The 21,930-nt window shown below is 39.7% G+C and overlaps 1 protein-coding gene across 1 annotated transcript in view; it reads left to right on the top strand.

The window, feature by feature from the left end:
- The first annotated feature begins 12,311 nt into the window (after window positions 1–12,311).
- The window catches only part of LOC126281783 (myogenesis-regulating glycosidase-like), a 42,590-nt gene continuing 32,971 nt past the window's right edge, over window positions 12,312–21,930 (top strand). The window contains exon 1 of the mRNA XM_049980989.1: window positions 12,312–12,402. Within this exon, the coding sequence (XP_049836946.1) occupies window positions 12,312–12,402 (91 nt within the window). The remainder of the gene's footprint in view (window positions 12,403–21,930) is intronic.

The following is a 21,930-nucleotide window of genomic DNA, read 5'->3' as shown; positions in this document are numbered from 1 at the left end:
ATAATTGTAATGGAAAAGAAGCAATTGTCTATTAAACATAGATAAGGTTTTACCTCACAACACAAACACCATGCACACAACAAGCAGAAACAAGAAAGTCAAAGCTGCATGAATAATGTATCGATTATGATTTTGTGTTAGGAACATATGACCTGCAACAAATGTAGTATAAGAGATATATAACACACGTTGTACATATAAATTTATCGAAATAAATAGATGAAATGTTCTGAAGTGAACTTCTCTTTCGGCAAACGCATGTATCTCGTGTGTGCACCTCTAATAACTCATTTCTATGTATTTTTTCACGTAATTCGCCAAATGTGTACGTCATCATAACCTCCTGGAATCCTGTCTTGAGCGGCCTCAAGATGTCGTGTCTACTGATTCCGAAAACATCACTGAATACTTGTGGCTTCCAGTTGTGGGTCCAGGGCCATCATGCAACCGTGTGTGCAGTCCCCCGTGATCTCCCTGTCATCAGAAACGCAATTGTCACCTTTCCATTCCAGTTGTAACTTCCACTAAGACTGACATAAACTCTATTAAGCAAAAATGTATCATAAAGGCCAGATAATTTTTACTTTTTGCTATGAAGGGGTGACCATAAAAACTTCTGGCGGAAGTTCGAAACTAAATATGGTATTTTTGTCTATATAAATGCGTATGTACAGTCTGTGGGTTAGCGGAGGACACCATAAAAGACTTAGTTTCGGCCAACAATTCAACACTTGTATGCATCCATTAAGGTCTGTAGGTCTTACCGGAGTCTTTATTGTAAGGGATTTATATTGGCTTTACCCTGATAAGGGGCAATACTCAGATATGCCCTTGAATGTAATGTGTTGTTCAAGACCTTTAGATGGAAGAATTCAAAAGAATTTAACATCGGTAATGAAGAAAATTTTGCAATCCATCTATCCTACTAAATATTTGTGATCCACCGACATTTTAATTTAGTGAAGATATCTAAATTTGTTTTTCAACACTTAAAATGTAACCATTTTCGTGCCTCAATCAACGCAGCAGTGAAAAGACACAATAATTTTTAGTGAGTTATTTTCATGGACAGTGGTAATTGTTTGCTCAAACATCACATTTTCTTTTATGGTAAGGGGGAGACACTATAAGACATGAACCTCAAACACTGATGACTTTGAGTTGAAAGCCAAGCAAAGGAAATGCCTCTGTAATTATGTATGTTTTTTTTATTCTGTCTTTCTTACTTCCTTACTTGTTCTATTCCTTGCGTGTATCTCTATAGATGTGAGCTTATTTATGATAATAATAATTACCATTAACTAGCCATGTCGCACTATATTTTTAATATCCATGACACTAATGCAGTATATGTAATTTAACTCCTTATCTCTACGCTAGGGTCAGTCAGACCCAGGAGTTTTTTGTTTGTTACTTGGCATGCACCACCACATTTACACAACCGTCTGACATGAATGTAAATTCACCATTAAATGAGATCTAGAAAAGGATGGACTTTCGAAGTTGTGAGACACTGTTGTTTATTTAATTTGACAGAAATAATTTCTGATGGGTTACTGTTACCCAGGAGCACACAACATGCAACTGCTCTGTTGCTGAGTGTTCAGTACATTTATGTAAGAATGCGACGTAGAAATGACATTTTACTAACGGAAGATGATATATGGGAAGCATTTTTAGATGAACTCAATGGTGATAGTGACTTTCCTGATGAAAGTGATTCTGAAACAAATGCTCCCTAAGCAGTTACGGACAATGGCAAAACCGATGACTCTACCGGATCTTCAGACAGTAATGAAGTCGACCACTGTGAGAATGGCTATTGTTGGAAAATAGCTGTTCCTGACAGAAGACGCCGACTAGTCGCCAATAACACTGTACTCTACATTCCAAGAGTATGGAAATAATGAATGGATTGCTTCGTGAATAATCCAGAATACTTCAAAATATTTGAGTCATATTTGAATTTCATTAAAGGAATATTTTAGCCATATAATCCAACTGCAAATGATGACTGAAGATCGAGATCATTTTCAAGATTCATTAGTGGAAACATTCATGAAAGTTTTTACATAGTCTTGAATTTTGGATTAATTGATAATAATACTGGTTGAAAAAGTACAGGACAGACATGAATAAAATGCGTTTAGTGTGCTAGGCTCAAGGGTCATCTTAACGATACTGTGCGCCAAGGTGCGAAAAATCAGCCTGCGCCCCCATTCCCCTTTGCCAACCAAATGGAAAAAACCAACAATATTTTAAGTTTTATGTTCCGCTTATTTACTTAATACTTACTCTAAAATAAAGTTAAATACATTTTGAAACATGGAATTCAATTTTTATGTTTTCTAACTCAGCATCTGTTTTGAAATCTACTTCCGATTCGATACTAATGATGCACAAATTTGTCACTCCATCTTCGGTAATAACCATCATAAATAGTTTTTTATTATTTTCAGTTTTGAAAATGACCTTTCGCCTTCTGCAACTGTCACAGAAAGTGTTAAACATATGCGTAATGATGTTGAAACATTTGGAAACATAGGCATTAAATTGCTGGAACAAATAGAATTTAATACCTAGAGTAGAGTTGTGATTTTATTTACAGAAATTCAAGGAACCAAATCCAACTTAGTAAATAGCTCTTCCCCATTAATATCCGATCGGTCTTCATCTGTTAACCTTCGTCCTGTGTTGAGCCATTGTGTTTCTCTTTGGTCTCTGTTCAATTCCCTGAGGCTTTCAACGTTTTGTGAAAACCTGTCTTTGTCTTCTGTTAATAAATCTAATTTTTCATTTTATTGTAAATTTCTAACATTCTGTGTGGTGTCTGTTTGTTCTGTATCGTGTCTCCCTACCACTTTCGCGCAACGACGCTCTGAGCGTGTTTTTTAGGGAATTGACTAATTTGAACCTGGGACCTGTTGCTGGTAAGGAGAGGCCAGACCACACATGAGATGTAGAGTTCAAAAGAGTTCAGTGAGACTAGTGATGATATAACCAAATACTTAATGGTTTCAGCGTCAACTCCACTAGACTCCCTGTAAAAGAATCTTAATACTAACTAAATTTAGTGGAAGGGGTTCAAGGCTTTCCTATTTTTAGTTAAGTTTACCATTGGAAATTTTATTCTACTCACAAAACATTGTTTATAAATTCCACTATTGATAAAAGGAAATGTTTTAAAACAGGATGGTAAAAACCAACTGTGTGAATGAATATTCTCTGAATGGGTTTCTAAGTTCTACAATGGATCGAAGGATGATCTATGCCATATCACATCTATAATCTATGTTTAAATCAGCGTCTCGGTGTTAACCTTAAGCTCCACCTACAAAAACTCTGTCTATCCAATGAGAAACGTTTAATAGCAGTAGTGTGACTTTTACACTTTTTTTTGCCAGTGGTGGCGTGCCCAAGCGATCTTCCCGTTGGACTGTTTTTTGCCCGCTCCGCTGAGTCAGGGCGTCCCGAGGATTACGAGCGGTGAAAGTCCGGTGTTTGTTTGTCAGTCCCTGCACCGATCCCTTTCGTGTTCCGCCACTCTGTGGTTCCGTGTTCTGTCCCAGCAGGGTTCCGCCTAGCACGCGGATTTATTTCCTACTTTTGATACAAGGGCCCTCTGTTGGTCTCGCTGTTCTTTCCCTTCTCTCGACGCTTCTGCATTGTAGGTATCGTGTCTTGCTAATAACGTCCTTTTTTTTCTTGATACTTCTCTCGTTGCAACTTGTGAGTCGTTGCATCTCGTTCTTGCTGGAGTTTTTATAATGGTTCTTACAAAAAGTTTTACTTATAATCATCTTACATATGTCTAGTATCTACATTGTTTTACGCTTTCTTAAAAGCTTTACAAATTTCAACGCCCTTTCCATGTTACAATTCTAAGATATTTTTAGTCTTAACTTCTACAAAAATCCTAAAATGGTTCTTTTATTTTTATGTAGTGCCGTGGTGTATGGCATTTTAGTATTTCATGCTGTTAGACTATCTGTGTTTTATCCCTTCACCTTAATCTATGGTACTATTGGTGTTATTTTTGTTTTCGTTTTTATTGAAACTACTTTCTTTCCCACCTTCCTCTCTCTTCATTCTTCTTTCTCCTCACGATCTTATCTGCAACATAATCTTGAAATATTGGGCTGATTATTTACCAGTAATAAAATTAATCTTCAAACTTGTACTGAAAGTGTTTAATACTGCCAGTCTTAGGTAAACGTACCTCTGCTTTATCTCGTAAAATACCCTCTAATTCTCTTTTACTGTGTTCAAAAGTACCTTTAACTTCTTGCAATTTTTCGTCGATTTCTTTATGGACTTCTAACATGAGTTGAGGCGATTCCCCCTTTCGTGCATACCATTCTAATTCTTCATCCTCTTTATCTCATGTCATTCTTAATTGTTTGATTTAACTGGTAGTTGTTCTAATTTTAGCTTTTGCTCAAAGAGAAATGTGACATTCCCGAATGTTACGCTACCTTTCCCCATATCTACTATTGATCGTCTCTCATTTAAAAAATCTGCACCCATAATCAAATCTACAGTTAGTTTAGGTATAATCACAAAGTTGGCTTCGATCTTTTGACCTTGGCACGAAATAGTTAACCTTGTTTGTCTCGTAACTTCCGCAGCATTGTTTCTAATAGGACCTCTTACTTCAATCTTACGTGTTTTCAGAACTGGCAATTCGTCATTGGTATTACACTGCATGAATAAATTTTCTGAAATCGCAGTCAGTTCACTTCCGCTATCAATTACAATATTGATTGGGATATGCTTTACCATGGTCTTCACAATTGGTTGAATTTGAAAGGGTTGTTTCTGTTCTTCTTCTTGCATCAACGAATCCTCCACTGAATCATACATGAGTCTTTTCAGGAATTTCCCTTGTGAAATCGAACTTTCTGTATGATAAGCTTCGACTGCTACTTCTCTCTCTTTTATTTCCACTTCTCTATTTCTTCCTTCATTTATGCTTTCTTCAACATCCTCTACTTTTTCCTCATCCTCGTCTATCTTCTCCTTCTTCGTCGCTACTTCCACATAATTGCATCTAAATGCTCTAACTAACTTCCTTCATTATATACGTTGGGTTGTGTGCCCACTCATAACTTATTTTCAACTTCTGTCGACTGCACATTATCCTCATTGAATTCGCTTTCCGTGGTTTCCATCTCAAATAGCTCTGCAATACTCATTACTTCGTCCTTTCCTCCTACATTCGTTGTGCGTGCCTCTGCTAATTCATCTTCCTCGTCAGTATTCTCCCAATTAATTTCGTCCCAGCACGATATTGTTATTTTCTTGGCTTGGTTTTCATCTGGTCCCTGCGGATTGGTTTCTTCCTTCTTCCCTTCTCGTGATACGATTTTTACTTCTCTGTTCAAGGTGCTGCAATTGTCCTGGGTCGATGCGTCATTCTCTTTGGCATGTGCGCTTAGCTGTTAATTCGAACGTTTATCGGGGTTTAATGGTCTTACCTCCACCTCTTCTATCTGTACTCTCTTTTCTTGTTCAGCTTGTTGATAGTGGTTTCTTTGTTGATAATTTGTCGGTCTACTGGTTCTCCAGTACCCGTTACAGTGGTCGTTATTCCCTCTATAATAATTGTTGCCATTCCTGGGTGAATTATAGTTATTGCCATATTCTCTTCTAAATCCATAACCGGTTATTGTTGAAATCTATTGCCGTTTATTGGTGCGAAGTTATCACATGGTTCGTAATTATTGTTTCTTCGTACTGTGTCTTGTGGATTCCATTGATTTTTGCTTTCGTTTTCACGTGCGCTTCGTCTTTTTCTTGCGTCATCTTCCAAAAATATTAACTCTATTTCCGTTGGAATACCTTTAAATGCTTTGACGTTATTGCCTCCGCGACCTACTAATGATTGCTGGTATTTCAATGGTAGCTTCATGGCGCATAATTTAATCAACTATCCGTCACTTTATGGTACATCTAAGCATTGATTTTTCTTTGCCATTAATTCGAAAAATTTCACGCGACTCTTCTCTCCTGAATTTTCAAAATATGGGTCCTATAATAATTCGTACTCTATTCTGTGCTTCGCTGGACCAATACCGTGAGAGAAACTTCTCTCTGAAATCTTCGTACGATCGGCATGTCGCTGCAACATTCTGAATGGTTTCTGCGACTGTTCCTGACATGTGTGCACATATAAAGTCTAATTTGTGTGCTAGCGTCCAATTTTCTGGTAATCCTACTCGGAATTGATCAACAAAAGCTCGTGGATGTAAGGAGTTTCCTTCTCGAAAGTGTTGAAATTTTTTGACTGTGAGGAAATGATTGTGGTCGTATTTCATCATACTTCCATATGAAATTCACGATTCTTCGCCACTTTTGTTTCTGATCATTTCTCCCGTCGTTCTTTTCGGTTGTGGTAGATCCATTGGATATTGTCCACTGTAACTTTCGCTTGTCCTTGCGTAGTATCGTTGGAGTGGTACGCAATAATTTTCTTCCATCGGTTGTGAACGTGTAGCTGAATGCATTGCACTGTACTCTTCGCGACCTGGCTTTCCATTGTCAGGTATTGGTTCGGTATTTTGTCTGGCTGACCTCGCTGCTTCATTGCACGATCTAAACTGTCTTGAAACATACATTTGTGGTTCCGCATGTGTTTGTGATAACGTTTGTTCATCAAGAATTTCGAAATGTGTTTGTTGCTGTGCAGGCTATCCGATTTCACGTATGTTACTTTCCGCCTGTGATTGGAATCGCAAATGCGTAATGTCTTTGTTAATTGCTTGTTTTTCCGGTGCTGTTACAGATACGGATGTGGTTGCAGACTCAGTGTTTGTTCGATATTGTTCACTACGCTCTTCAATGGTTTACAACAACTCTGCTCGCAATTTCTGAAATTGTTGCTTCGTTTGCGCCTCTATTTTGGCTATGCGGTTATCACACCTTTTCAGCCCTGCTTTTGTGATACGTTTGTGTAATACGCTGTTTTCAACAATTTCACGCGCTGTACCTGCTGCTTGTCTAGTAATTTCGTTTATTTGTTTCTCTAGTTTCTTGACTTCTCCCTGGGTGTTGTTACGTAATGTTTTGATCTAGTCCTGAATGTCATTTCGCAGTGTTTGTACGTCTGCTTGTACCTTGTCAATGTCTGTTCTCAATTGATTGTTACCTGTTATTAAGTTTCCTATCACTTCTCGAGATTCTCTTGCCTCTTATTCAATAAGACTTACGTGTAACTGAAATTTTGTTATGTTCTTTAATCTCGCGCATTTGTCTCGTGGCTTCTGCATTCTTAATTTTAATTTGGTTCGCAATTTCTATATTTTGTCTTGTCATGGTTTCCGTAATTTGTTGTAATAATTCTGCCAGATTGGTGGATCCTATTGCGTTTTCTTCCGACGTCCTACGCTCTGTGTTTTCACTCAAGTGTTGGTTCGCAACCGATTGCATTGACCTGTGCTGTGACACGTTTATGCTCGCATTCCTTGTGCTCTGTGGTGAGGGAGCTCTTATTACTTGTACTATGGGTTCTACGTATTCAAGACGCAAGTTAGAATCATCATCGACTGTCGCTCTACTTTCCTGCTCCTCTGCCGTATGCTGACTTATGTTTTCTATGCCTTGACGTACATTATCCTCGTTATGGTGCGTTATATGCCCTATTTCTCGCGATAGTGCATCGTCTGTTGTACTGTCCTCTATTCTCTGTCCATTTTCATGCTGGGTCTCTACCTCAATTCGGTCAAGGTCTCGATCTGCCATTGCTAATCCCTTATTTTCTGCTTTAAAAGCAATTCACGCGCCCTACTTCGCGTCAACATGCGCTCATACAATGTCACGCGTTTCGTTAACTGTTTGCACACACGACTTGACAATCAATTCACTTACTTGTTGGGTCAGAACCAACTTGTCAACGATGTATCCGCCACCTGTGCCCTTGCATTGAGGAGAAAACTTAATTCTAACAATTTTTAAAATTCATAACTTAACTATGCTGTAGCCTCTGCTAGAATGTCTCACTATTTATTGAATACATTCTTACTGTCTATCGCTGCAGTACTGTTTTCGACTATATATGCGTCTCAAAAAAAAAAAAAAAAATTACGAAAATTTTTCAACAGGATATTTTTTTGATCTAGTTAGGCACGTGGTCGACCTTTAATCATGATGTTTTACTATCCTGGCAGGGTGGCCATTCTCTAACATTGTGCATGGTGTCTGTCTGTTCTATACCGTGTCTCCCTACCACTTTCGTGCAACGACGCTCTGAACATGTTTTGTAGGGAATTGACTAGTTTGAACCTGGGACCTGTTGCTGGTAAGGAGACGCCAGACTACACATGACATATAGAGTTCAGAGGAGTTCAGTGAGACTAGCGATGATATAACCAAATACTTAATGATTTCAGCGTCAGCTCCACTGCACTCCTTGTAAAAGAATCTTAATACTAACTAAATTTAGTGGAAGGGGTTCAAGGCTTTCCTATTTTTAGTTAACTGGTAAAATAACGTCGAAAAAGCAGTTAAGTTTACCATTGGAAATTTTATTCTACTCACAAAACATTGTTTATAAATTGCACTGTTGATAAAAGGAAATGTTTTAATACAGGACGGTAAAAACCAACTGCGTTCAACAAAAATGTGAACGAATATTCTCTGAATGGGTTTCGAAGTTCTACAATGGATCGAAGGATGACCTTTGCCATATCACATCTATAATCTAGGTTTAAATTTAGTTTCACAAAAGAGAAAACTATCAAAATGGCCTACAGTGACCCTCAATTATCTTTAATTACTTATCTAACTTGTCGTAAATTACAGTGACTGATGTGGCTTCTCAATAACTATATAACAGAAAAATCATCACGTTTCAGATTTTTACTTCAAGAGGCAAATGTGAACACCATGAGCTTCAATTGACGATCAACACTTGTATTACGCAAAAAGGGGGTGTAACAGATGAGACTTCTGCATTTCTGAGTGAAGCTTTATGTGCTATTATGCGGCATCACGTGCGTTCATTACCTTGTCGGTGTTCGTCAGGGGGCGGTGGGCAGCACAGCTCCGCTCACCTCGCCGTCTCGGAAGCGAATCTCTCCTAACTTCTCCTTACTACAGTTTACCGAAGTTGGTTTAAAAAAACTATCTGCCTGTGTTTTCATCTGACCAATCAGGATCCCAATGTTAACCTTAGGCTCCGCCTACAAAAATTCTGTATATCTAATGAGAAACGTTATACTTTTCGTGGTGGGGCAATGTTTTTAAAGTTTGCAACGTTACAGAGACGCGAAAAAGTCTCACGCTAAAACTTGCAGCTGGTGTGGTCCTTTTAGTGTGATCGTAAGATCTATACTGTTCTTGTGGAGGGCTGTATCGTTTAACATGGGCTGGGGGCTGGTCCTGACGTAACAGAGACGCGAAAAAGTCTCTTGCTAAAACTTGCTGCTAGTGTGGCACTTTTTGTTTTATCGTAAGATCTATACTGTTCTTCTGGAGGGCTCTAGCTTTGAATATGGGCTAGGGGGTGGTCCTAGCGGCTAGCTGGCCACGTGGGTGTCCATCCCTTATCGTAGGGCCTTCCAGAGTAACACGGTTCTGCTCTCAGCTTCTGTTCTCGTTTCCCCCCTCGGAGCTTTGTCTGTCTCATGGTGGGAAGGTATGACATACATTTAGGCATTCTTGTGTTAGTCTGTAGTATTCCATTTTCTCACTCGTTACTCGTATTACTTTGGATAATTTAATGTCACTATTTATTCGGAGCTATGTGCCATACTACTAGATTTGCTTATCATGTCAGGTTTTTCATGGAAGGTGTTGGATTTGCCTGACACCTTCCAAATTTACTTTCAATTCCGTTTTTGGTTCGAATATGGGTTCATCTGCAGCTTTCTAATTAAAATGTCGTTTTCGATTAAGTGAACGCGCAGTTTCAGTGAATTCATGTTAACATTCTAAGTCTTCAGCAGTTAATTTTGAATCAACTAGCAACTGTTCAAATGTACTGTCTGTGCATTATACGCCAAAATCGTTTTACCCAGATCGATCATTTCGACTGGCTTTGCAACAATAAAAATCTGACTTTGGCAAAGCTTTGCTGACAGTATTAATTCTTGATAATATGTTGTGCCATATTACAACTGAATATATAAAAGTTCAAAGTAGATCAAAGTAGAGAATGAGACTACAATTTGCGATCAGCAAAACTCTGAACAAAATCGAACAATGGGAGTAGTGTAGCAACCTTATAGCTCCGAAATTATTCACAAACATTGCCATGGACACGATTATAGTGAACTGTAATATAGGAGTGCTACTCACAAATATTATGTCTCATACCCATGCTGAAGTCTAGAAGTCTGAAACTCAAATTCAAATGATATCCAAATTTGGAACCAGAAAATGGAGATACAGATTAAAACAGAAAATTCAAGACCAACAACTGGAAACCAGATTAGAACCAAACGAATAATAAAAACGCGAATTTGTTTATACTGAATATACAGAGCCAAAGGATTACTTAACTTATTTCTTTCATTTCTTCAGTAAAAGGTGGCATAACAAAAGTACAGTATGAAGTAACTGGTGTCAATGCAAGACTACTATTGAATTACGAAGAATAGAAGAAAGTGTAGAACGATCTTAGGCAATAAATTCCACAAACTCGTTTAATAAAGACCGAAATAAAAAGGAGGTATGAAATCTGAATTCGTGGCCGACAGAGGAAATCTGAATTCGTGGCCGACAGAGGTGGTGTCACGAAAATAGAATCTGGTCTTAAGAAATTACTAAGTAGTGTAGGTGATGTGACTAGACAAATTTGTAATGAAGCAGAATCATTACGCATAGAATTGCAAAACAAAGCAAACAGTACTACTTTGGACTTGAAAAACTCAAAGCTATTGAGCAAAGAGGAGAAATACAGTCCAGTGACTGAACAGGAAGGTTGGAATCCGGGGGATTTCATTAAGAACAGCGAACGTGCTGTGTTAAAGTACATGAAAGATGAGGAGAAGATTAATTTATCAATTGATACTGTGATTGGTAGTGGAAAAGCATGGGGTTTGAACTTAGATGGGTCAAATATGAAGTTCTCGGAGTTGAAAGAGAAGTTTTTAGAGGAGTTTTGGTCTGTGCAAAAACAGAATAATTTGTGGCGAGAATTCTTCATCGCAAAAATGACAGAGAAACATGGAGGTAGTACCGTGAAGGACTACTGTGAGTCGTGGTTTAAGATATTAGAGTATTTGAGTGATAGGCGTACAGAATCTGAGGTACTGTGGGAGCAATGGAAAAAAACTGCCTGATGATAAGAAACGTCACGTCGGCAACAATTATAAAATGGTCGACGATCTCTTAGAGACAGTTGGAGATGAAGGTCGGTGGCATGAAACATGATACCAAAGAACTTTCAGGAGCCACAATGTACCTGAATGAGGAGGCCGCAATGGGCACCAAATGAATAGTATGAGAAGATTTGGTAGAAAATGTTTTGGTTCTGGTCATACAGGTAACTTCAAAAACTGAAGGGGTACAGAGAAGAGGATCACTAACTACTAAGAACATACTGGGGCTGTCGGGCGCGAAAAAAAGAAATTGGCCCAAGAAAGGGCGACAGCAAAAGTATCAAAAGTGTGAAGATAGGGCTAGAAATGTAGAACACAAAGGAGACAATAAAATTGTTCAATATCGGAATATGGATAAATGGAGTTAGAGAAAAAACTATCGCTAGGGAGGTAGATGAAATGGAAATGATGAAACTGAACAGGATGTAGTGAGCAAAAGGAATAGAGATCGTGGGTTATTAAGAAGATAGTTCGGGGACACTAAGAGAGAGGCATCTTGTTTAAGAAGCTAATAATGAGTGCAATTTACAAGATGGATTAGATGACGTTTCGTGTTTTGTAGAACTTTGTCAGATATGTGACGGTTTGAAAGACGGAAAAATTGAGTAAGATACAAGGTTTAGTGACCTGGAAGAAGCTCTTGTTTCAGTAGTAGAAGGGGAGGTAAGGAAAATGCCTTGCACGTCGATATATGTGCAACAGATTCTGATAAGATAATTTAATTCTTCGTATATGAACAATCACTAGGGACTTTTGTAAAAAATAATGTGACTTTCGACGAAGAAAAATGAAGAGGATGATCCAAGAATCAAATTAATACAGACGGATTTTGATTATGATTTATATTCAGTAGAGATGAAAATTCGTCACAATGCAAGTGACTGTCAAGTTAATAGTGATGTCTTGATGTTTCTCCCTGATGACATAAAAGTTCTTGAGGCTGATATTATCTTTGTTTAAGTCATACAAAATCAGAGAGAAACAACGAAGATGCAGGGCCAAGAGAAAGAGTACACATGGGATTACAACAGGAATTTGTTGGATGAGGATGAAAATGACAAAGAGATTTATGATGAACCTCGTAATTTCTAGCAGAATGTCAAGCAAAAAAATATATATCGGAAAATCGGAGTTACATCCAGAGAATGATGCAGCTGAAAGCAATAGGTACGCAGAGTTTATTTTTCCCCTATAAGTAATAAATCTATAAGCTGGAATGCCCTGTATGAAAGAGACCATAGCGTATGAACAGTTATGGATGCTGGAACACTAAACAAGAAAATAAAACGAGAGACAGATCATGAAATTTCACTGCGTTTCTGTTCAAAGGAAAATGGTGTTAGAATAAAGCTGCAACCTTTGACTTAAACAGTACCGTTTCGGTGTTTGTTAGGGATCTACACCGAATATTGGGTAATGAATTAAATTCACAGATATCAGTATATTCTGATGATCCAATGATTGGCACAAAAGCTAGCAGGATCATCAGTACATCTGGATAAGGTGTTCAAAGCTTTAATCAAAGCAGGGAATGGAGATGAAAATGAATAAATGTGATTTTCTAAAGAAGAGAATACATTTACTGGACGTATTACCAGGGCAAACAGTATTGAAAATCATCCAGAGAATGTGAAAGCTATAAGAGACTGTGAAAGACGAAAGTCAAGAAAGCAGTTAAAGATACTTCTAAGTATGTGTTCATTCTACTGTACATATGAAACCAACGAAGCATTTAATGAACCTACTTTAAGTCAGCTGCTTGAAAAGGACAAACGAGTGTGAGTTTGGCCAGAGAAATTAAAGTATGTCACCCAAATATAAGTAACCTATTTCATGTGGCGACAAGTAGTTCGGATTATGGGTTGAGAGTGTCGGCATTTCAAGAGAAAGAAATGAATTGCAAAATGTTACTATGATCAGTTGCTTTTTCCAGATGCATCCAGAGTAAATTTGAAAGAAATTGCTGATAATCCGAGAAGGAGGAATTAGCCATTACAGATCCCCAGGTGTTGACTTTTCGAAACTACTGCTGGCTGTTACGTAATAGGCTCACTAGACAGGCACTGTTCCTTCAACACTACGATGTAGAAATTAGAAACATTAAAGGTACAGAACACTATGTTCCTGACCCATGGTCTCGATTACCTGAAAATGCTTACATCCCAAATAGAAGTGAGGAAAAGAATGGTACTTTCACGTGTAGTTATTTTAAAGCTGTAGAAGGAAAGGAAATAATAAATGATATTTGCAACAATCTGTGACAATATCAGAATGGAGACGAGGATTTAAAGTCTGTGAAGAACAAATTTGATGACGCTGATGTTATGAACTTTAGAGCTATAAATATGCATAGGGGTGTTTTATTTACAAAATGTAGCTAACCCAGGATTTGGAAGGCTGCATTGACGGATACAATTCATGAATGAAGTGATAGATAATTTTAATTTGGCGTATGACAATTTTGGAGCCTGTTTGTCTTATGGCACTTTTGGAGCCAAAGGTGCGCAAAGAAATTATAAGGATGTATCAGTTTTAACCCTTTAACTGCTCTGGACGTGTTAACGCGTGCGCCTCTGTAGCTGTCCCTGTGTGCTCTGGACGTGTTTGCGCGCGCCACCGGTCCTTCCACCTCGTACGCTGAACGTGTCAATGGGCCACACTGTCGTTACCGCACATGGAGCCTCCGCCGACGTTGTGCCGCTCCCCCAACTTCCTGAGCAGAACACTTCTTTGGGCACCTCTCAGAATGATTTTATTAGATGCCACCTCTAGTCAATGTCAGGCGCTCGCTGTAAAGCATACTATGGTTTCGAATAGTGTGATATCATATGTGTGTATTTTCTTTATGGATAGTGTGTATTTTGTTATATTTAGTCTTGCTAATTTATGCATTATTTTCATTGCTTTGTTGGTTGTAAGTTTTGTACGTTCAATGAACGTCAGGCTGTCTTCAATGTGTAAACCTAGCTATTTTGTTACCCTTTTGCTTGACGCTGGGGTTTCTTTTAAGTTCACCTTTCACTGGTAAGTACACCGTTTTCTTAACTGTAACTGTTTGTTTATTATTGTTACAGCATTATCTTTTGTTCTATGTGTCTTCTAGAGTTTCGCGATAACACTACGAGCAAGTCATGTGTACACTACTATTCCCTTCGTTCTATCATTTATGTCTCGGTCGTCTATCAGCGGCTCAATAACACTTATGAGACCCTCTGGGAATCCTTTGGTGATTTTCGTCTCTTCGGAGGCCTGCTCGCCATTGAATAACTCTGTCTCTGCAGTAGCTGAGGAAGCTGTTAAATAGAGCTCCTGTAATTTGCACTTGTCTTAACTTTGCTAATATCGCAGGCCACCAAAAGTTGTCAAAAACGCCAAGTACACCACCACATATTTATCCTGTGTGCTCTCAGTTCTGGTAAAGCGCTATTTACTGCATTGTCGATAGACATGTATGGCCGGAACCTATACTGATGTGGATTGAGGCCCAGAAGATGTCTGTGAGTCTGTAGTCTGTCACACAGTATCCTCTTCTGGACCTTGCCTACTAAATTCAATAGACAGATTGTTGTATATGATTTAGGTACTGTTGAGTCCTTCTTCGCTGATTTTTTGACAATCACTGCATTGGTCATCTTCCAGCATACGGGTATCCTCCCTTGCATTGACGAATCATTGAGATTGTCCGTCAGGTAGGGGACAATCTGTAGTTCAACAGTTTCGATGGTTTCTGTGTCAACTTCACCTGGACGAGGAACTTTTCTGTCTTTATGTTTCGTTATTGCCAGTTCCATCTCGTCACGAGTGAAGGAAGTAGTGATTCCACCACTTACGTAGTTAATGGCCACTAGTCTGTGTAGCTCTATGTGGTGGTGTTGGCTGTTGTAGGGTCATCGTCTGATAGTAGTTTGCTTAGCAGTTACTCTGCTGAGCACCTCCACTCCTGCGTCATTGTATCGTTTCATCACTTTAATGTTGATAATACTGTTTGAAACGCCCGCTAAACCCGCTAGGTAGAACAGGCAAAAGGATTGTGGAAAGAGTCAAGGGTTGAAGCCAGTTTCTGCTTCTAATTGTCATTTATTGTCTAATTTAGTAACTCTTTCACGGCTGAAGGCCTCCAACAAGAAATCTTAACAAGATAAAAATCCAATTAAGATAATAATAAAATAATTAAAAAACAACATACACAAAGTGTAATACAAATGGCTGAGGGCCTTAATTTCCAAAATTTTAGAATATATGACCATAGACCTTTAAAGGCAGAAGGCCAACAAGAAATAAAAAAAAAATCAAAATTTCAATTAAGATAACAATAAAATAATTTAAAATCCAAGAGGCAACATATGCAAGGTGCAATACCAATGGCTGAGGGGCTCAATTACTTCAAAATTTCAAACGATATTACCATAATCTTTAAAGGCAGAAGGCTGCATTGTTTCAAGCTTGAAAGATAAATTTAAAATTAATTTTGAAAAATTTTAAGAAACAAACAAATAACCATAAGCCTAAAGTTTAAAATAGCTGACAACAGATAATTAAACGCCGGTGGCTCTCAGAAGGTCTCCAGGGAGGTCGGGCTGCCCTCGTTCACTTAGGTGAGACAGGCGGTGAGCAGAACTATACATGATCCGTCGGAATACAACTACGGGGCAGCCACGGACCGACCGACACAACAACTTGCTTCCCGTCAATCAATACATGTAAACCCCAATCGGAAATGTTACAAACGTGATAATCCACAATGGAGTACATTTTAGCTGTTAAAGTAACACACCATGTTGGACAGCGACAACAGGTAAGAAAAGGAGGCTGCCTGAAATTACGTTAGTGACCAGGGCAGGTAACAGGAACACTAACGGTCACTAGGCAGAAAATTCCGCTGGTACTCTCAGATTGAAACACGGTAATAGTTATCTCGCTCAAAAGAACGCTGCCTGAATGTACGTCAGTGCCCAGGGCAGGTAACCAGAACACGAGACAGAAAATTACACTGGAGTACTCAAATCGTAGTCGACCAAAATAGTTAACTGCACCGCATGGCGGCTAAATCTCAGCAGTAGAAGCACTCGGTGTTGCTCACCGGAAAACCTCCCCGAACAGCAAACCACCGAAACGAACCACCACAACATGAATGGACGTGGCTTGGGTAGTTCAAACCACTACTACTCCACTTTGACGTCCTGGGTCGGTGAACCACGAAGCTCGTAGCGATAGGACAGCTCCACACAAGCTCCGACACTGCCCAGGGACGGCCAGCGTCCCCGGCTCAGAATGCTGACATCTAAAATAGTTGTCAGTGGAAATAACACCAACTGACAGACTTGACGATACCCAAGGGTAACAAATCACGCTCGAAGACAAATCGGGAGTCGATGCACACACACAAGCCGACACATGAACGATCGGCGAGCCAAAACGCGTCGTCCAGGAGGACGGCCGACCGTCGATCCACCAAGACCGTGGCCCGGCTCAAGTGATGCGTGGGACAATCATCGGGCGAGCCATGTCGACGCAGAACTCACTGCTGCCCCAACCCGACTGCGTAAGTGCCGAATTGCAACTCCCCGACTTGCGACCAACTAACTGACAACAGACAACGAGCGTGAAGCAGCAGCAATCAAGCAAGGATACTACGAGAGGGGATACATCGAGATGCGCTGCTAATGCCGCTCACGGTCAGGCAAAGCAGCAACTCAGTGACAGTAGTAATTTAAATTAAGTTAATGAGGTGGAAGTACGTTAAAAACAGGGTGTAAAATACACGATAGCGGGAACACGAGCCACATAAGGCTCAACGTTAATGTTTTTAGTCTCTCAGCTTGTACTTTGAAGGGCTCTCGCCATATATTATTCTTATAGTTGGCTCTGACAGATTCGTCTTTGTACTTACTCGGGTGCTGTGCAAGGAGAAATCTATGACACTATCTTTTATCGTCTGCCAATTTGCCCTCTTCAGTAGCAGTCGCAGCCGTTATTGAGTGAATGTCCTTGTGCTTATGTGTATGTGTATGTATGTATTGAATTGTGATCGCTGTGTGTTGTTCTGTCACGTTCTTGCCAGTCAGACATGTGTGTTGCTGATGCCGTTTGCTAATGAAATCTCGGAGCTACTATACCTCCGGTATTTTTACCGTATGTCAGGGCTTGCCTTTTCTTCTTAAGCACAAAAAGGCTGCACTTACTTACGAGATCATTTATTATTTGTCTTTTTCCATATGTTTTATCAGCATGCCAGAGCGCTGAGCGTACGTTAATGCCCACGAGGATGAGTAATCTCTTGCCCCTGCAGAAACCTGCTATTTTCCTAACTGAGTTAGCAAAAGTTGCAGTGTCATTTGGGTGCTGTGAGTATAATAACGTGACTATTCTTGCTTTCCTTCCTAGATTATTCCTTCTGTTACAAAGTCTTCAGTACATAGTTGTGTTATTTTTGTCACTGTACGTCATGTGTTTATCACCACTATTGCTCCTTTGGTGACATTTACCTCCGTTATTGTCAAATACTAACTTGGGAGAACAGGTATTTTACCGTCACGCATATAGGATTCCTGTAAACAAGCGGTATCTGCTTGTACTTCGTGCATCAACTTGCTTATATCTCTACTCCTCACAGAATTCAGTTGTACAATCTTCTGTATGCATAGCTCTTGTGTCCACATTCTTCAAATTCAAGGTAAACTCGCTCGTGTGCTATCACTAAGTCCTTGTAGATGCCAATTAGGTCTAAAACCCCTCCCCTCCATGTGCCTCACCAACACGAACGTATAGAACTCTCTTTTGTCACTTGGGAAGTTCGTAGAACTATGCGATCAATCTGTTCCGTGGTTGGCTAAACGATTTGGTTCCCTTCTAGATGATAGGACAGTTTCAAGTACATCTCTGTTTCCCATCCTGCTTAACCGTAGACTCTCCTCAAGGCCTCCGTAGTCAATTGCTGTTCCTTCAGGGTACAGTTAATTTTCTTCTCTAATTAATACTAATCAGCATCATTTTACATCGAACTTCATTAGGACTTCTGGTGTTTTTAATGTAAGGCCAATACATCATTTCATGATTACAACAGCTGTATCTTTAGCATAGCCTGTTTACAGGAAACCCTCAGACAGTTTTAAATCGTCTTTGTTGGGTAATGAACAGTCTAGGGATAACTAATCACAGGAATACAATAGAGCGTCCCTGTGTCACTTTTTGAACTGCTTTCATTTGTTCGGTGAACTTTAAAAATGAAAACGTTTGCACCAGGATGCTGACAACAACTGATTTTAAACATCCACAATGGGCTGCTTAAACTCTATGTTGCACAGCGCAGCCATACCAGTCAGTACGTGCCTATGTAGTGTTGTTCTTTTTAACGTTCCAGACGAGTACACGTGTTATGAGCGATATCAGAGCATATGTTGTCCTTACACTAAATTATAATTATTTACACATTTCGAAATTTTGTTTTCTTCTGCGATGAGAAGTAATATTTCGTAGTCTTCGTGTTGTCTTGCCACTGAGCGACTGTTTTAGTCTCGTGTGTATTTGTCCTAACTCGTTCTTAATCGCCTGTACTGAAGCGACTCCGTTCGGTACATAGTTCAGTAAAATGCACAGTTTGATTTTTAGCCTGATCAGTAATGTGTGCAACATGACTAATCAAACAATATGTTTTTGAATTATGGTATCCGTCATAGCGTTCTAACTAACCTGTTTATGAGCCATATTACCCAACATTTGAGCGTTTGAATAATCGGATTTGTTGTGATAGCAATAGACTCGGCAAGACACTCGCTCGTAGCATTCTCACTGGCGAATTTGCCTTCTTGTACTGGATCTAAAGCATTTTGTGTGTTTATCAAATCCATCATAGTAATCTGGCTTCTAACTTTTACCTTGTATTGTATTGTTGTATGTTAACCGGGGACCTAGAAACAACGGAGAGGCTCCATCCCCGCCGCAGCCGCAGTGGTCCACAACCCCACGACGACTACCGCAGTCCACTTCACCCCTCCGCCGCCCCACACCGAACCCAGGGTTACTGTGCGGTTCGGTCTCCGGTGGACCCCCCAGGCAACGTCTCACACCAGACGAGTGTAACCCGTATGTTTGCGTGGGAGAGTAATGGTGGTGTACGCGTACGTGGAGAACATGTTTGCACAACAATTGCCGACATAGTGTAGCTGAGGTGGAATAAGGAGAACCAGCCCGCATTAGCCGAGGGAGATGGAAAACCGCCTGAAAACCATCCACAGACTGGCCGGCTCGCAGGACCTCTACACAAGTTCGCTGGGCGGATTCGTGCCGGGGACGAGGCGCTCCTTACCGCCCGGAAATCCCTGCATTAGACCGCACGGCCAAGAGGGCGGGCACAATTTTTACCTAACATCCAAGGAATATTGGCTGAAGTAAGAGCCGATTTCATTGTAGCTTACATATAAAAAAGTCAAACATGATGTGCAAATGCAGCACAACGCAACACATGAATAAAAGTTCAAAATGGTTCAAATGGCTCTGAGCACTATGGGACTTAACTGCTGTGGTCATCAGTCCCCTAGAACTTAGAACTACTTAAACCTAACTAACCTAAGGACATCACTCACATCCATGCCCGAGGCAGGACTCGAACCTGCGACCTTAGCGGTCGCGCGGCTCCAGACTGCAGCGCCCAGAACCGCTCGGCCACTCTGGCCGCCGAAAAATATTTCTTTGATAATAAAGGCAATTCCCTACTACAAACTGAGCGCTCCTTATCACGGACAGTCGTCATTTTGTGATCAAATAATAAAAAGAAGAATAAGTACAAATATAATTACAGTCATGCAAAATAAATAATCCTTTACACAATATTGGACTGGCATAGATAGAGTTTATTAATACAGGAGAGGAACTACAATTTGCTAATGAATGAGTGTAAGAATGCCGTATCTAGTGTTATATATGAGAATACCATGATTTTAACAATTTCCTTTCTTACATTCTTTACCCAAATTATTGTTAAATGTTAGTGTACTATTTTATTTATTCACTTAATATTTATCTTGAGAATGTTGTATGATTACATCAAAAGGAAGCAACCAGCCATGAAATATACATTATTTTAATGAAATCACTTATTCAGAATAATAATATTATTCCAATTATAGTCCTTTTTAGGGTCGCCACCGTAACGCGTTTTTTGATAGACACGTATTTTAAGACATGCTTTGCGCTATCGGTTCAGACCAAATATTCGGAACAGTATTACGATTTTGAAGCAGCTGGCTTGCTTACCTACTCTGTGACCGTGAGTGTTAAATATCACCAGTGAGTCCAATCTTGCTCGCACTGGTGAGTCGGACTTCGTACGTAATATAGAAAACACGCTCTGTATAATTACTACAATTAGTAGTTATCTCAATGAGATAGCCGTAATGGCGGGTAAACAGATCGCGTCCAAGCCGGCTGATTCCGATGATGAAACCAAATTCACTGACACCTGGGCTATTAACAATACGTATATGGCATAATGTCAGATAAAATGAAAAGTACAGTGTGATATGTCTGTCTGATGGTAATTGTTACTGTTATATAATTTGCACGGTTACGTACGTTCGTACAGATAGAAGCTACGAGAAGAACAGATAGCAAGTAGCAAGAGAAGGGAGCAAGACAAAAGAAAAATAATGATTGGAATATTTCCTTTGAACAGCTTTCGGCTCAGAGCCATCAGTATTTCTAGTTCATATATTATCATAGTGTCCCCCTTTACACAAAATAAAATAAAATGTTTGAGCAAACTATTACATGTGCCCAGGTAAAATAACTATAAGTTTTATATGTATTTCCTCTTCACCTGTTAGTTCAGTTCTATGAAAACTTTGTAGAAGTCCCTTGTTCTTTCTTTTCGTTGTTCCGTCTAAACGGATCGGACTGCAAGTCACCAGGTCTGTGCAAAGGCCGGTGAAGGCAGGTTCTGACGGCAGACGTCGAGTGACGTCGTACACAATGTGGGGAATTTCTAGCGATAGCCGCCGGATAAGCGGATGGATCTCTGGCTGGTATTTTTTTTTTTTTTTTGACTTAAGGACATCTGGGCCAGTAACACCTGAAAATTAGAGAAAGTGAACTAAAACATCTTATGTGTGAATTTTAAACACATGTATTCTGTAGCTAGAAGACTGTAGTCAAATGCCTGTGGTCTACCAGCTCGAATTCAGTGCTAAGAAAGAGCGACCTGTCAGCCACCAATCCTGTATCGTCACCTGGAATTGTGTCGTCGTATAGAATGTCCTAGTTTGGTCAGGTTCCCATCTACAAACAGGATATTGAATTTTTAAATTCCTCACCAATCCATCTTGAAGTTTTTTATTTCCTGCAAGTTTACATTTAGGTCAACTACTCTACCTCCGCTGTGACATTAGAGGGATGAAGGAATAATCTGTAGCACAATTTCTCACCATTTTAAATCTCCCGCCAATTTACACACAGGGCAGCTGGCCGATGTCAAAGGGTGTGTGTGTGTGTGTGTGTGTGTGTGTGTGTGTGTGTGTGTGTGAGGGGGGGGTGGGAGAAATGTCTAGCAACAGTGTATGACATCATCGATGACTGTATAGGGCAAATATGCAGAATGTTCCAGGAGCAGCCGAAC

This window comes from Schistocerca gregaria, chromosome 7, assembly GCF_023897955.1.
Source record: "Schistocerca gregaria isolate iqSchGreg1 chromosome 7, iqSchGreg1.2, whole genome shotgun sequence".
NCBI lineage: Eukaryota > Metazoa > Arthropoda > Insecta > Orthoptera > Acrididae > Schistocerca > Schistocerca gregaria.
This window is presented reverse-complemented; position numbering and strand designations above follow the sequence as displayed.